Source organism: Panthera pardus, unplaced genomic scaffold, assembly GCF_024362965.1.
Source record: "Panthera pardus isolate Hobbes unplaced genomic scaffold, ASM2436296v1 HiC_scaffold_11, whole genome shotgun sequence".
Lineage (NCBI taxonomy): Eukaryota > Metazoa > Chordata > Mammalia > Carnivora > Felidae > Panthera > Panthera pardus.
The window spans coordinates 9,319,193-9,334,493 of record NW_026526666.1 but is presented as its reverse complement, the minus strand read 5'-3'; the positions used below and the strand labels follow the sequence as shown (position 1 = coordinate 9,334,493).

Genomic DNA, 15,301 nt, shown 5'->3' with positions numbered 1-15,301 from the left:
AAATTAGATCCTTATACATCAGCCCATCTGGATGTCAAAGGAGGGTTACCTCTTTTGAGAATGACATTTAATCTTTTCCTCCTTCCTTCTTTGGGAGAGACAGCTATAAACCTAACCCAATTTTTCAGGTCAATCTTGTATGATTGGCCACAGTGTCAGTATGTGTAGGAACTAAAAGTCTTGCCTGAGTCATCTTTTCTAAGTACTTTCACATATTTTCTGTCCAATTATCCCCAAATATTATGTAATCACCTCATTTGTTACTTACCTCCTGTAAGAACTTGTCTGCACAGAGATCAACTATCAGCACCTATGGGATAAAGGAGCTAGGTAAGTTAAACCAGAGACATTCACAGAGACATACATTAGGCACTGCTAGATCAGGAAGAGTGTTTGATTCTTTCAAGCAATGGAAATAGTTTTAAACAAAATTAAGTTCAAGTTGTAGCCCATTTAAATTTTTTTAATGTTTTATTTATTCTTGAGAGAGAGAGAGAGAGAGAGAGAGAGAGAGTCAGAGCATGAGTGAGGGAGGGGAAGAGAGAGAACGGAACACAGAATACGAAGCAGGCTCCAGGCTCTGAGCTGTCAGCACAGAGCCAGACGCAGGGCTCGAACCCACAAGTGGTGAGATCATGACTTGAGCTGAAGTCAGATGCTCAATCGACTGAGCCACCCAGGCGCCCCAAGTTGTAGCTCATTTAAAAGTTAACTCATCTCGGGTGCCTAGATGGCTTAGACAGTTAAGCGTCTGACTCTTAACTTTGGCCTGGGTCATGATCTTGAAGTTCATGGGATTGAGCCCCGTGTAGGGCTCTGTGCTGACAATGCAGAACCTGCTTGGGATTCTCTCTCTCCCTCTCTCTCTGCCCCTTCTCTGGTCATGCATGTACGCATACCCTCTCTCAAAAATAAATAAACATTTAAAAAAGAATGATGGCAGGCACATCTATACATTAAAAGTGACAAACCATACTGAGCAAATGCAATAGTGGACTTTATTTGGGAGTGATGCAAACAAACTATTAAACATTTATGAAATGGAGAGATGAACACTGGATTGTATTAATATTAAAGGAATTGTTATTAAATTTTTTAGGTGTGATAATGGTATTGTGATTATGTTTAAAATGTCCTTGTGTTATAGAGATTTATATTGTAATATTTAACAGCGAAATTATATCAGAATATGCTTCGAAATATTATGGGAGAGAGGAGTGGGTAAGGGTAAAGATGGCCCCATGAGTTGGTAAGTGCTGAAGTAGGGTAATTGGAGTTATTTTAACCTTTTGTTTACTTTTACTATGTTTGAAATTTTCCACAATTAAAAGTTAAAAAAAAAAAGGTTAGTACAAAAATCAGCTGTGTTTCTATACACTAACAATGGACTATCTGAAAAAGAAATTAAGAACACCACCAATCCCATTTTCAACTGCATCAAAAAGAATAATTAGGAATAAATTTAGCCAAGGAAGTGAAAGATCTGTACACTGAAAACGGTAAGAATTGATGAAAGAAACTGAAGAACACAAGTATGTGGAAAGATATTCTGTGCTCGTAGATGAGAAGAATAAATAGTATTAAAATGTTCATACTACCCCAAGCAATGCACAGATTCAATGCAATCCCTGTCAAAATTCCAGTGGCATTCATCATAGAAATAGAACAAACAATCCTAAAGCTCCTATGGGACTCCAAGTTCCCTGAATAGCCAAAGCAATCTTGAGAAATAACAAAGCTGGAGGCATCACACGTCCTGATTTCAAACCAGGTCACAAAGTTACAGTAATCAAAACAGTATGGTACTGGCATAAAAACGCACATAGATCAATGGAACAGAACAGAGTCCAGAAATAAACTCATGCATAGTCAGTTTACAGTAAAAGGAAGCAAGAATACGCAATGGGGAAATGACAGTCTCTTCAATAAATGGTGTCGGGAAAAACAGCCACATGCAAAAAAGAGAAACTGGACTCTATCTTATATTATACATAAAAATCAACTCAAAATGTGGTGCCTGGGTGGCTCAGTGGTTAAGTGTCTGACTCTTGATTTTGACTCAGGTCATGCTCTCACAGTTTGTGAGTTCAAGCCCCATGCTGGGCTCTGCGCTGACAGTACAGAGCCTGCTTGAGATTCTCTTTCCCTCTCTCTCTGCACCCCCTCCCCCAACCCAAAACAAATAAACTTAAAAAAATATCAACTCAAATTGGAGTAAAGAATTGAACGTTAAGACCTGAAACCATAAAGGGTAAGCATCTTGACACTGGTTTGGTCAATGAATTTTTTGGATTTGACACCAAAAGCAAAGGTAACAAAAGCGAGAAATAAACGAGTAGAGGCATATTAAACTAAAAGCTGCACAGCAAAGGAAACCATCAATAAAATGAAAAGGAAACTTACGAAGTGGGAGAAAATATTTGCAAATTATATATCTGATAAAAGGTTAATATCCAAAATACATAAAGAATTCATACAACTCAACAGCGAAAAACAAAACAAAACAAAACCCAACAATGACCAAAAACTAAAACAAACACCAAGTAATCCTATTAAAAATGAGCAGAAGAGGGTCATGTGGCTGGCTCAGATGGTATAGCATGTGACTCTTGATCCTGGGGTCGTGAGTTTGAGCCCCATGTTGGGTGTAGAGTTTACTTTAAAAAAACAAATGAGCAGAGGAACTGAATAGACATTTTTCCCAAAGACATGCAAACTGGCCAAGAGGCCCATAAAAAGGTGCTCAGCATCACTGATCATTAAGGAAATGCAACTCAAAACCACATTGAGACATCACCTCATCTCTGTTAGAAAGGCTATTATCAAAAAGACAAAAGATAAATGCTGGAGAAAAAGGAACCCTTGTGTACTGTTGATATGAATGCAAATTGGTACAACCACTATGGAAAACAGTGGTTTTCCTCTTCCACATGAGGGTGCACGTATCTTTTCAAGAGAGTGATTTAATTTTTATTGGATATATGCCTGGAAGTGGGATTGTTGGATCACATGGTAGTTCTATTTTAAATTTTTTGAGGACTTCAATATACTTCCTAATATACTACTACTAGTATAGTTCACTGTCCATATTAAAAAAAAAAAAAGATCCTTACCTCCTATCATATACAAAAAAATTAAAAACTAAAGGCAAAGGGACACCTGGGTGGTTCAGTCAGTTAAGCCTCTGACTTTGGCTCAGGTCATGATCTCACAGCTCTTATGGGTTCCAGCCCCCCGTCAGACGCTGTTGTCAGTGCAGATGAGATGAGGGGAGGGGAGGGGGAGAAGGGGAGAGGAGAAAAGAGGAGAGGAGAGGAGAGGAGAGGAGAGGAGAGGAGAGGAGAGGAGAGGAGAGGAGGGAAGGGAAGGGAAGGGAAGGGAAGGGAAGGGAAGGGAAGGGAAGGGAAGGGAAGGGAAGGGAAGGGAAGGGAAGGAAGAGGAGATAGCACTGCACACTAACCATAAAAGGAAAAGACCAATAATTATGACTATATTAAAATTAAGAACTTTTGTGCATTAAAAACATCACTTTAGAGAATAAAAAGGCATGCCACAAAGAGGCTGATACCCAGAATATAAAAATACCTCTTACAAATCAGTGAGGGTAAACAATCCAGTAGAAAGATAGACAATGAATTTTATAACAGATGATATTCACATGGCCAGTAAAGATGCACACCCCCAACAGTAATCAAGGAATGCAAATTAAACCTCAACGAGAATACCACTCCACATTCACCAGATAGGCTACATCATACAAACCGATGATAAGAAGTGTCAGGAGGATATGGAACAACAGGAACTCTCATACATTGGTGGAGGGGGTTTAACTTGGCACAGCTACTTTGGAAAACAGTTTGATCTTATTTACTTAAGTTGAAGATATGCTTATCCATGACCCAGCAATTCCATTTCCAAGTATATACCCTAGAATTGCATGCACATATGGACCGAAGGTCATGCACATGAATATTTATAGCAGCATTATTTGTAGTAGCCCTAAACTGGAAACAACTCAAAAGTCCATCAACTGTAGGATGGGTATTCACACAATGGAATAATACGCACAATTAGAATGATGGAACAGCTGTTAAACTCATCCACAGGGATGAATCCTACAGACACAAGGTTAATCAAAAGAAGCCAGATAACAAGACATCCAGATGGCCAACCGACACATGAAAAAATGCTCAACATCACTCATCATCAGGGAAATACAAATCAAAACCACCATGAGATACCACCTCACACTTGTCAGAATGGCTAACATTAACAACTCAGGCAACAACAGATGCTGGCGAGGATGTGAAGAAAGAGGATCTCTTTTGCATTGTTGGTGGGAATACAAGCTGGTGAAGCCACTCTGGAAAACAGCATGGAGGTTCCTCAAAGAACTAAAAATAGAACTACCCTATGACTCAGCAATTGCACTACTAGATATTTATCCAAGGGATACAGTTGTGCTGTTTTGAAGGGATACATGCACCCCCATGTTTATAGCAGCACTATCAACAATAGCCAAAGTATGGAAAGAGCCCAGATGTCCATCAATGGATGAATGGATAAAGAAGTATTACTTGGGAGTATTACTTGGCAATCAAAAAGAATTAAATCTTGCCATTTGTAACTACGTGGATGGAACTGGAGGGTACTATGCTAAGTGATATTAGTCACTCAGAGAAAGACAAAAATCATATGACTTCACTCATATGAAGACTAAGAGACAAAACAGATGAACATAAGGGAAGGGAAACAAAAATAATATAAAAACAGGGAGGGGGACAAAACAGAAGAGACTCATAAATATGGAGAACAAACTGAGGGTTCCTGGAGGGGTTGTGGGAGGGGGGGATGGGCTAAATGGGTAAGGGGCACTAAGGAATCTACTCCTGAAATCATTGCTTCACTATATGCTAACTAATTTGGATGTAAATTTAAAAACAATAAAAAAGTAAAAAAAAAGAAGTAATTATAATAAAAAGTAATATATTTGGCTACAAAAAAAAAGAAGCCAGATAAAATATATGTCTATACACTGCACGAGTCCATTTATAACAAGCTTAAAACCAGACAAAGCTGAACTATACTGTTTAGGAATAAATGGGTAGGATGTAAAACTATAAAGAAAAACAGGTAAATGAACACCATAACGGTCAAGACAGTGGTTACCTTTCATGGGGGTGGGAAGGGAACAGTGACAGAAGGTGGCCTGATGGAGACTTTTCAAGGTGTTGGTGGCATTGTCTCCACCGCTGTGATGTTTCCATTCCATTCCAATGTGGCTTACGTAAACATTCACTTTGTGATAATTCATTTTGTTTTGACCATACTTCTCTATATGTGTGTTATATTTAAAACAATTTTTTTTTATTTTTTTTAAATGTTTACTTACTTTCGAGAGATAGGGAAGAGCACGAGCAGGGGAGGGGCAGAGAGAGAGACACAGAATCCACAGCAGGCTCCAGGCTCTGAGCTGTCAGCACAGGGCCCGCCGCGGGGCTCGAACTCACCAACCGTGAGATTATGACCTGAGCCGAAGCCGGACGCTCAACCGACTGAGCCACCCAGGCGCCCCTTAAAACAACTTTTTAAGTTAACCCAGAGTAGCTCTTGTGTTTGACTTAAAACAAACAAAAAGACCTGCCCTTCGGAATAACACAAGAACGAGCCCATGGCACCACCACAACTTTGGATTCATGTGCACTATGGAATTTTTCTCACTTTAATAAAAAGATACAAAAAATAGGACGGCATAGTATATGAATATTGCCTTTTAATACGAATGACGACTCCAACACTCTTAAAGGCAATCTGTTTTCATTTGTCAGTGCCCTGTCTTTTCCACAGGTACGATTTCTCCCATCTCACCTCTTCAATGGGGAGGTCCTGGAGCTGCGGTAAGGAGCAAGACAGGATTCCAATAAGGAATGGAGTGGGTGAGCACACGATGTCGATCATAGATGCTGGTAGGACCGGGATGTAGGTATGCTGCCAGGTGAACGGATACAGTGTGGCAACCACAGCATGGCCACATTTTGACAGGGTGCTGGCCAGAGAAGGAAGCAGAAACGGTGTGACGCACTCAACAGGTGGAGGAGAATGGTTCAGATGGGATGTTACAGAATTACCTGTCACCGGTTAGTGATCACAGATGAGCGATTCTGTGAGGACTCATTAATTTTTGACATTTTGTTTACATTTTTAACTTAATTCACAGAAAAGTTTTAGTCTTAACCAGCTTTTCCCCACAATTTATATTGCTCAAAGTTAATGTGTACTTAGATAAAGGAATGCCAACTAATTTCTTGTTTGAGTATAGTTGACACGCCATACTGATGTTACCTTAGTTTCAGGTGTCACCAACGTGACATTGGTTTCAGGTGTAAACATAGCGACTCCAAGTCTCTCCACATTATACTATGCTCACAAGTGTTGTGACCACCTGTCAACCTTAGCATTACAGTATCATGGACGATATTCCCTATGGTGTACCTTTTATCCCATGACTTATTCATTCCAGCAGTATGAACCTTTAACAACGGTTTAAGTAAAACACATTTAGAAAGATAAATTCACTGCAATCCCAAAGTGACGGCTATAGCCTAATGCCAAATAGCTCTGGATTACTGACCATTTGGAATTATCCACGTCACTATGGCATTAGGTAACTGAGATCCTCCAGTTTTCGTAAATGCCCAAATTTTAAAATAGCGAAAACAAGTGAAATACCAGTAGGAAGTGACATATTTTACAAATTTCTCACCTTAGGCTGTTGGCAACAAAGATTACCCTCCGTTCCAAAAGGAGGGAGGCACAGACCCGGATGAGATTGCACACACTCAGGCACTTAAAGAGACATTCAAAGTCAACATGTTCTAGTCGGGAATCCAGTGGTCGGCAGAGTTCAATAGACTGAAATGAAAGAATTCGAATCAGGGGAGTTCAGGTTGGAAAACAATCTATAATGACACCATTAATGGATCCTGTCATTCTTTTACAGGGGAAATTCAGGAAAAAGGTTTTGCTACAGAGTTTGTGAAGCTGTCTACAGCTACTCCCAAGACCTAACGCCTAATTATTTTTTTTAAGGATTTTATTTTTTTTAAATAATCTCTATACCCAACATGGGGCTCAAAATCATAACCTTGAGTTCAAGAGTCACATGCTCTATTGACTGGACCAGCCAGTGCCCCCTAATAACTTCTTTTCACGCTGTAAGTTTCTGGTAAAACCTTTTATTTTACCAGACAATAGCATGTATAATCATCATTTATCACACTGCTATTGTTACAAACAGGGCTCAGTCTACAAAAGGCAGAAAACCTCTAGCTCCTAGACGGCTCGACTATCTCACAACTGGACTAACTCACAATGTCTCACAACTGGCCATTTCACCAGTGATTTTTGGTACTAAAACACATTCTGCACAGTTTATGGAAAAGGGAAATCTATGCCCTGAGGCTTCTGGAAATTCTGCCTATTAGTGTAAGGCCTGCTTTTTGGTGGCTATCAAGCCTTTTCAACATGAGCTAACTTACCCCATCGCCAGCCCCAGGGAGGTAGCTCTTAACTGTGATGGTGCGTCCAGGAGCTGGGAAGGGAGCTTCCATGACACTTCGCATGAATGGGTAAACCAGGGCTGGAGACATTTCCCTTCTCTTCTCCACTTCATCCAGAATCTGCACGTGCAACGTATGTTACTTTATTAGGGACTCAGTTCAAACACATAAGGAACTACCAAACTTGGTGCACAAGCTTGAAAATTACACCAACAGATTTTAAGACAGATAAGCTTCCGCAACAAAAAAAAGTTCATTAAAGGCCTCATATCTCTTGGGGGTATCTTTATATCTCCAAGAAAAGTTACTCAAATCAATCCACTTATTTTTAGAAGAGGAGCTCCTTTCCACCTCCCTACGGTAGGGGCAGAGAAGGGGACACCGACCGTGATATCTTGCAGTTTGGGGTCTGGGAAAGACTCATGAGGCAAGGTAAGCTTCGGGCTAAGTTCGCCTTGAAGCTGGGAGGTTTGGCAAATCAAAATGAGATGACGCAACAACATAGTGACTCCGGTAAACTAGACAAATGTAAACATAGTCTAGTCTAGACGAATGTAAACCTTCAAACTTGTGGCTCTAATCTACTACTGAGAACCCTTCCTAAAGTAGTATGCTGGAGTCCGTGTCACAAGACATAGCCCAGTGAAATCATCAGAAACAAAATGTACTCGGAGCCCAGGAAGCACAGCACCTTTCCCAGGGCTCATTCTGCACTCACCTTGGAAAAAAGGTTGAAGCAGCCCAGGCGGCTAACCATGCAGTACACCTCAGGGAGTCGCTTCCCTTTGCCTTCTGGCTAAAACAAAACACATCAAAGCAAAAATGACGCGGCACAAGTCTTTGTTAATTTGAACTATGAATACTCTCTTGGTACTCTTTAGTACAGAGTAGGAACCAAGGCTAGATGGGAAAATGCTAAAAAAAATGATAGCATGATTTATTCCAGGTTTAGTGGCAGCATCTAAACAAGAAGCAAGTAACTCAGAGCTCCCGCGAATGGCTTAATTCACGCCATCCCTTGAATAGACCCAGGCTGATATTTAACCACTCTGTCATTGGTTTCTTCATCTATTACAAACACACAAGTAATAGAAGAAGTCCACACCCTTCTTATTCTGGGACACTCGTTGCTAACTCCAACCTCGCTCTTACTAGTTAAAGCTAATGCAGCTTCTTTAATACATGGGTGATTATGCAGCCCTCAAACTCATCTAGAAATAGAGTTTCTGAAGTTCCTAGTCTGATTCTATTGTTTCTTTTTTTGTTTGTTTCTTTTTTTTTTAGTAATCTCTACACCCAGCATGGGGCTCGAATTCACGACTTCCAGATCGAGAGCTGCACACTCTTCCGACTGAGCCCGCCAGGTGTCCCTGGACTCTACTACGGACTCTATTGGCCAGCCCTGCCTGTAGAACAAGCCTGGTACTTACCAAGAGCTTCTTACAGTAACCAAACCAGCGGCTCCCATCTTCACCAGTTAAGACAAAGGAGAATGTTTCACTGAAAAAAAATAGTCGATAGGTGAGATCTAAACAACTAATTATTACATTCTTCATGGAACAAACTATTTTTTTAAGTTTGTTTGTTTAGAGTAGGGGGGAGAGAGAGAATCCCAAGCAGGCTCCACACAGTGCAGAGCCCGACGTGGGGCTCGAACTCACAAACTGTGAGATCACGACCTGAGCTGAAGTCAGACGCTTAACCAACTTAGCCACCCCGGCGCCCCAGAACAAACAATTTAAAATTAGTGTCCAACAGCAGTCATTTTGTGATGTAAGAGGAGGCATTAATACCACATTTATTGCAAGCCACCCTCCTCCTGAGGAAGAATGTCCAGGCCTGAGAATATCTTGCCTGACACTGTATGTGTGAGAGAGAAAGTACAGAATGACCTTCTGATGCCACTGCCTTTTACTTTCTTATTTACCCAGTCTAGCTATTAATCAAGCCTATTTTCCTTTTAGTGAATATCTGATAGAGTCTAACATTTAGGAAAGGTATTTTTCCCTTCCAAATTCTTCTATTTAGTTCCGAGAGGTCCTATGGAACAGTGATTGGCAAAGGGTTATATCCTTAACTATAAAAGTTGCTAGGAAAATTATCAGCTCCTCACCGGAAACATAAGCAAAAGATTTGCAGAGCGGGGCACCTGGGTCACTCAGTTAAGCCTCTGACCTCAGATCAGGTCGTGATCTCACAGTTCATGAGTTCGAGCCCCACATCGGGCTCTCTGCTGTCAGCATAGAGCCCGCTTCAGATCCTCTTTCCCCCTCTTTCTCTACCCACCCCCACTCTTGAGTGCTCTCTCTCTCTCTCAAAAAACATTAAAAAAAGATCTGCATAGTTTATAAAAAGAAGACCAAGAAAGAAATTCATCTGTATAGTTTATAAAAAGAAGACCAAGAAAGAAATTCATTAAAAATCAAAGAAATCCAAATTTGAGCAGTGAATACATACATCTATATATGGCCAAAAACAAAGATTGAAAGGGAATATGCCAACATAGTTATTATCTCTGAGTGCCAGAATGCCAGTGACTTATAACTTCCGCTTTTTATTTATTCCTCTGTATTTCCCAAATGTTCCAGAAAAAAAAAAAAACCCATATAACTCATTGGGCAGAAAAGCCAGCTATGGAGCGGCCAGGCCATTATGAAAGAAGCTGCTTGTGCAGTTAGCAGTGCACCTGACAGCTTAAGACCATCAGGATTGATGGTTCAGAGAGGAGAGTGGCCATCAGGCCAAACTGGTTAGGCGAGACAGCAGCTCAGACTGGAGGCAACGTGAGGCAGAAAGGCAGAGCAGCTACTTAGGCAACAGCCGAGGCTCTCCTCCAGCAGGTTATCTGTATGTGACACGGTTCCAGAATCACGCTTTTCCGCCTAAATAGCACGGTCAATAATTACAGTTCTGAACTGAGCAGTTATCTACTTACAAGCAGGATTCAGGGAAGATAACTGTTTATTAATTGAACACAGTTCCCTCGAGATACCAGGAAGAAATTCCTTATCTTCCCTTCTCAATATGCTCACACCTCCCAATCTGGATCCTCCCTTTGTACAAGTTCCGCAGGGGAACGTACAATCTGCGCTGTGGCTTCCGTCAACTTGAAGGAGGAACAAGGTGCAGACACCGCTGTTTTACCTCCTAAGTAGGGTCCCTAAGCCCAAGTCCTTTTTCCTTTTCTGTCCACTTGGTGGCATTTCTGATTGTACATAAAACGGAACTTTTCCCCCCGCAGAACTGGCCAACTGCATAGCTTCTCAAACTCGTTTTCCCTTTGACACTGAAACCATTCCATGTTTTTCTTTTTTGAACTCACATAGGAAATGTTCTAATTCTGTTTCTTCCTTTCCTCCCACTGCATCCTTGACCTGCTACAGTGTCCACATAGCTTTAACTGCTGGCTCTACCCATTTCTCAAACATTCTGATTCTATTTTTGCAGTTCCAAAAATGAGAAATCAGATTAAGGAACCCATTTACCTCTTGAGTTCTGAGGTTGGCACCCAGTCTTTTGAGTCAGGAAAACAAAACTTGGGGATAACTTTGAGCCTCTCTTCAGTGTCTTTGGACTGCTTAAAGCCATGATCACCCTGAAAAACGGAACATTTATAGGTGACTAATATTCTACGTAAGCAGAGACTATATATACAAAACAGCCTAGTCATGGGAAAAGACGTCTCTGATAAGCCTAAGTAGTCATCTCAGCACAGTGTTGTGTTGTTTCACACGACAGGAAGGCCAAGGCCAGTAATCACTGAAGATACACTGAGAACACGGTTACTAAGAATAAAGAATCCTATTTTGACATAGAAATGGTTACTTGTGGAGATCCTATAATCTGATGTAAGAGGAGTGGCTGAAAATAGTTTCTAGTCTAGAGGTAGAATCGTAATTCAGGATTCACATACTAGTGGAAACCCAATATTTTAATAAATCATGGGACATAAAATAAAAACCTATTCTATAGCACACTGATAGCAAAAGCCCAGTTAGTGCCAGATACTCTCTGATCAATAGTCAAAGGTGTTTTGAATGTTATTTAGAAAAGATACTATTTTGGGGCACCTGGGTGGCTCAGTCGGTTAAGTGTCCGACTTCGGCTCAGGTCATGATTTCACGGTTCATGAGTTCGAGCCCCGCGTCGGGCTCTGTGCTGACAGCTCGGAGCCTGGAGCCTGCTCCCGATTCTGTGTCTCCCTCTCTCTCTGACCCTCCCCCCATTCATGCTCTGTCTCTCTCTTTCTCAAAAATAAATAAACGTTAAAAAATTAAAAAAAAAAAAGAAAAGAAAAAAAAGAAAAGATACTATTTTTAGAATCTATCCCATATAGAATCATTTCCTTTAGCATATAATCTTTGCTAACTAATTACTAGTTTGCAACTTCCTGTAAAATTTTAGCGTGGAAGGCCTTTGTGTGCAAGTCTGGTATCATACTTAAAAGAACAATCTAAATTTAGTTAAACCAAAAGACATTTAAAAATTAGTATGGAAACAAGCAGAAAATAAGTCTATTATAGCCATAGCACCCTCATGTAACTAATACAAATTAATCCTTTAATTTAATTTCTGAAACAAAACATGCAGCCATTCTGAGTCACCCAGACATTCATTTAGCTCTTCAGAAACGGAAAAGCATTCTAACAAAAGTTCAATTGTCTCATCTTCTATTATTTTTACATTGTTAAATGACTCAGAATCGTCTTCATTTACGGTTTTCCACAACACAATCAAGAGAGACTTGGTCAGCTCTCTCCCTCCTTAACTTATGGGAGTCTAATGCACAAGGATGCTAAGTAATTTGCTTAGAAACATCCCTGAATCCCTGCCAGACTTAGCTGGGTCCTTATCTGGCTCTGAGCCCGTTAATTCAGGCTTTGTTGCAACCTCGAGATTTCTGCAAAGGTAAGACTGATTGAAAAATCGGAAAAAAAAAATTAAGCTTCTCTTTATGGGAAACTGGACTCTTCAAGACTATCTGCAATACATCATTTTAGACTTTCATGGTTCAGTGTTGTGACACTGTGGCTCTCAGGCTACACTGAAGAATTTTATAAGAAATTAAACAGTTTTGTTTACAGTAGGAATGTTGTTGAGCACTTTTTTTTAAGGTTATTTTTTTCTGAGAGAGAGAGAGAGAGAAAGAGAGAGAGAGCAAGCGGAGGAGGGGCGGAGAAAGAGAGGGAGAGAGGGAATCCCAAGCAGGTTCCGCACTGCCAGTGCAGAGCCCAATGCGAGGCTCAAACCCACAAATCACGAGATCATGACCTGAGCCAAAGTTAAACGCTTAACCAACTGAGGCACCCAGGTGCCCTAGCACTTTTTTTTTTTTTTCTAATGAGAACTTATGCAGGAAATGTCTCTTAGATTCCATTCCAGTACAGTTGTGCTCCACTAGCTTTTTTTGGTGAAACACATAAGTGGGGGTTTAAATCTCAAGTCCTAAAGCAGCTGAGCAGATAACTTAAATAAGAGACATGGTCCAAGTATTAAGATGGAGAGTGAGGAGATTCCCTATTTAAAGGGATCACGCCTTACCAAGGTTCATTACATAATTTGCAGAGCACAGTTGCAAGATGAAACTGTGGACCCATTGTTCAAAAAGCAGGAAAAATTAAATACAAAATAAACTATAAAACTTTTTGTTTTCTTCTGTGGTTTCTCTCTCAATCTACAGTGTGGGGTTTCTGTTTGCTTTTTAATGTTATGCCCTCTCATGCATAAGACAGAGAAAATCAAATAATATTTGTTAATAATAGCTACCATTTATGAAGTGCTTACTATGTGCCAGGGACTGTGTTAAGCACTTTAAATACATTATCTTATTAAACCCTCACTAATAATGGATAACATTCTATAGTGCTGACTATATGCTAGACACTATTCTAAGTGCCTTATACAGCTCATTTAATCCTCACTGCAACTCAACGGGATAGACATTACTATGATTACCTCCATTTTACAAACGAAGAAACCAAGGCACAGAGCAGTTAAGTAACTGCTCAAAGTCACAGTGCTAATTAGTGGCAGGTGCAGAGAGTTGGCTTAGAGTCCATGCTCTAAACTGCTACCCTGTTCTGTCATATTTATTGTTCCCCTCATCACGAATGAGAAAACTGAGGGGCGCCTGGGTGGCTCAGTCGGTTGAGCGTCCGACTTCAGCTCAGGTCATGATCTCACGGTCTGAGTGTTCGAGCCCTGCGTCGGACTCTGTGCTGACAGCTCAGAACCTGGACCCTGCTTCAGATTCTGTGTCTCCCTCTCTCTCTGCCCCTCCCCCACTCATGCTCTGTCTCTCTGTCAAAAATAAACAAACATTAAAAAAAAAAAAGAATGAAAAAACTGAGGTTTTGCAACTTGCTAAAGGGCACTTAGTAAACAGCAGAGCAAAAAAAAAAAAAAAAATACAATTTGGATAAGTTTTTGCCCTTGTTTGCAGCTCAGGCCAGACGTGAGACGTCACCAGAGTCACTTACCAGATCCTACAAAAGGTACAGTGTTAGTAAAAGCTGCTTGAGATCACAATAGAAAGAAGAGCGGAGATAAAACACAGAGACACGAGAACACTCCTGGACGCCTCTTGGTCTCCCTGCACCTACCTTGCCAGGGAACTGCTGTATGACCTGGGGAATGTAGCTTATTTCCGATGGCTTCTTCTGGAGGGACACCACCACAAAAAGTTCAAAGAGCTGCTGCTCCTGTAATTCAATAAGATCCCTCTCTAAGGTCTGGTAGTGAGGATTCCTCTTGGAAGACTGCTGGAGCTGGGCTAAGCGCTTGTGGCGGTCTGCAATGAAATCAGGGAGCACTGTTTTTCCTTTGTAGCCCCGTCTTCCCTCCAGCACCCAGAGGTCATGACCCATATGGACTAATCTTCACCCAGTCATGGCTGACGGAGTGCTGACTAACCGATGTCTGCCACACAGCCCTGCGAGGGCTATGACATACTTGGGGAACAAGTACAGAGTCTCACAAGCGCCCAGGAGCCCGCGGTGTCCCAACCGATACTCTAGGTGCGTCCCAACACATATTCTGTGCTCTCCCAGCTTCCGCGGCGTAACACCAGGATACGTGGAAAACATCAGGTAAAAGCATTGGCCTGACAACAGATGCCACTGGCTGGTGATGAAATTATGAAGTGGGGTTCATGAGTAAACGACTAAGAAAGAATTCTTGAGACGTTTTTGGTGCAAAAATGAGGTTTTATTATAGCATGGGCACAGGACCCGTGGGCAGAAAGAGCTGCACTGGGGTTGTGAGGAGAGACTGATTATATACTTTTGAGTGTGTGGAGGGAGGGGGGATAGAGATGAAGTGAGTTTCTAAGGAATTTCCGGATGCTGAAGGCAGGGTCTTCCAGGACCCTGAAGATGTAACTATTGTCAAGATAAGGTTGCTTTTAGGTTTTTTTTTTAAGTTTTTTAAAAGTTTATTTATTAATTTTGAGGGAAGGGGAGCAGAGAGAGAGAGGGAGAGAGCGAATCCCAAGCAGGCTCCACACTGCCAGCCCGAAGCCCAATGTGCGGCTCGAACTCACAAACTGTGAGATCATGACCTCAGCCAAAATCAAGAGTCAGACGCTTAACCAACTGAACCACCCAGGTGCCTCTACTTTTAGTTTTTAATAAAACATAAACATTAAGGCAGGAAGGCAGCCATGAATTCCTTGAGGAAGGCCACGCTCTGCATGTTTCAGGTGTCTATCAGTGGGCTGCAGGCTGTAAGGAAATTTACTTTAA

General features: G+C 41.2%; 1 protein-coding gene across 3 annotated transcripts in view; it reads right to left on the bottom strand.

Annotated features, from left to right (window-relative positions):
• The window catches only part of DENND2C (DENN domain containing 2C), a 91,483-nt gene that overhangs the window by 10,846 nt on the left and 65,336 nt on the right, over positions 1-15,301 (bottom strand). For all 3 annotated transcript variants that reach the window (XM_019457920.2, XM_019457921.2, XM_053890935.1), the window contains 8 exons: positions 14,162-14,349; positions 11,045-11,154; positions 8,990-9,059; positions 8,278-8,355; positions 7,539-7,679; positions 6,764-6,912; positions 5,869-6,046; positions 269-310 (listed from right to left, as the gene is read on the bottom strand). In XM_019457920.2, the coding sequence (XP_019313465.2) occupies positions 269-310; positions 5,869-6,046; positions 6,764-6,912; positions 7,539-7,679; positions 8,278-8,355; positions 8,990-9,059; positions 11,045-11,154; positions 14,162-14,349 (956 nt within the window). The remainder of the gene's footprint in view (positions 1-268; positions 311-5,868; positions 6,047-6,763; positions 6,913-7,538; positions 7,680-8,277; positions 8,356-8,989; positions 9,060-11,044; positions 11,155-14,161; positions 14,350-15,301) is intronic.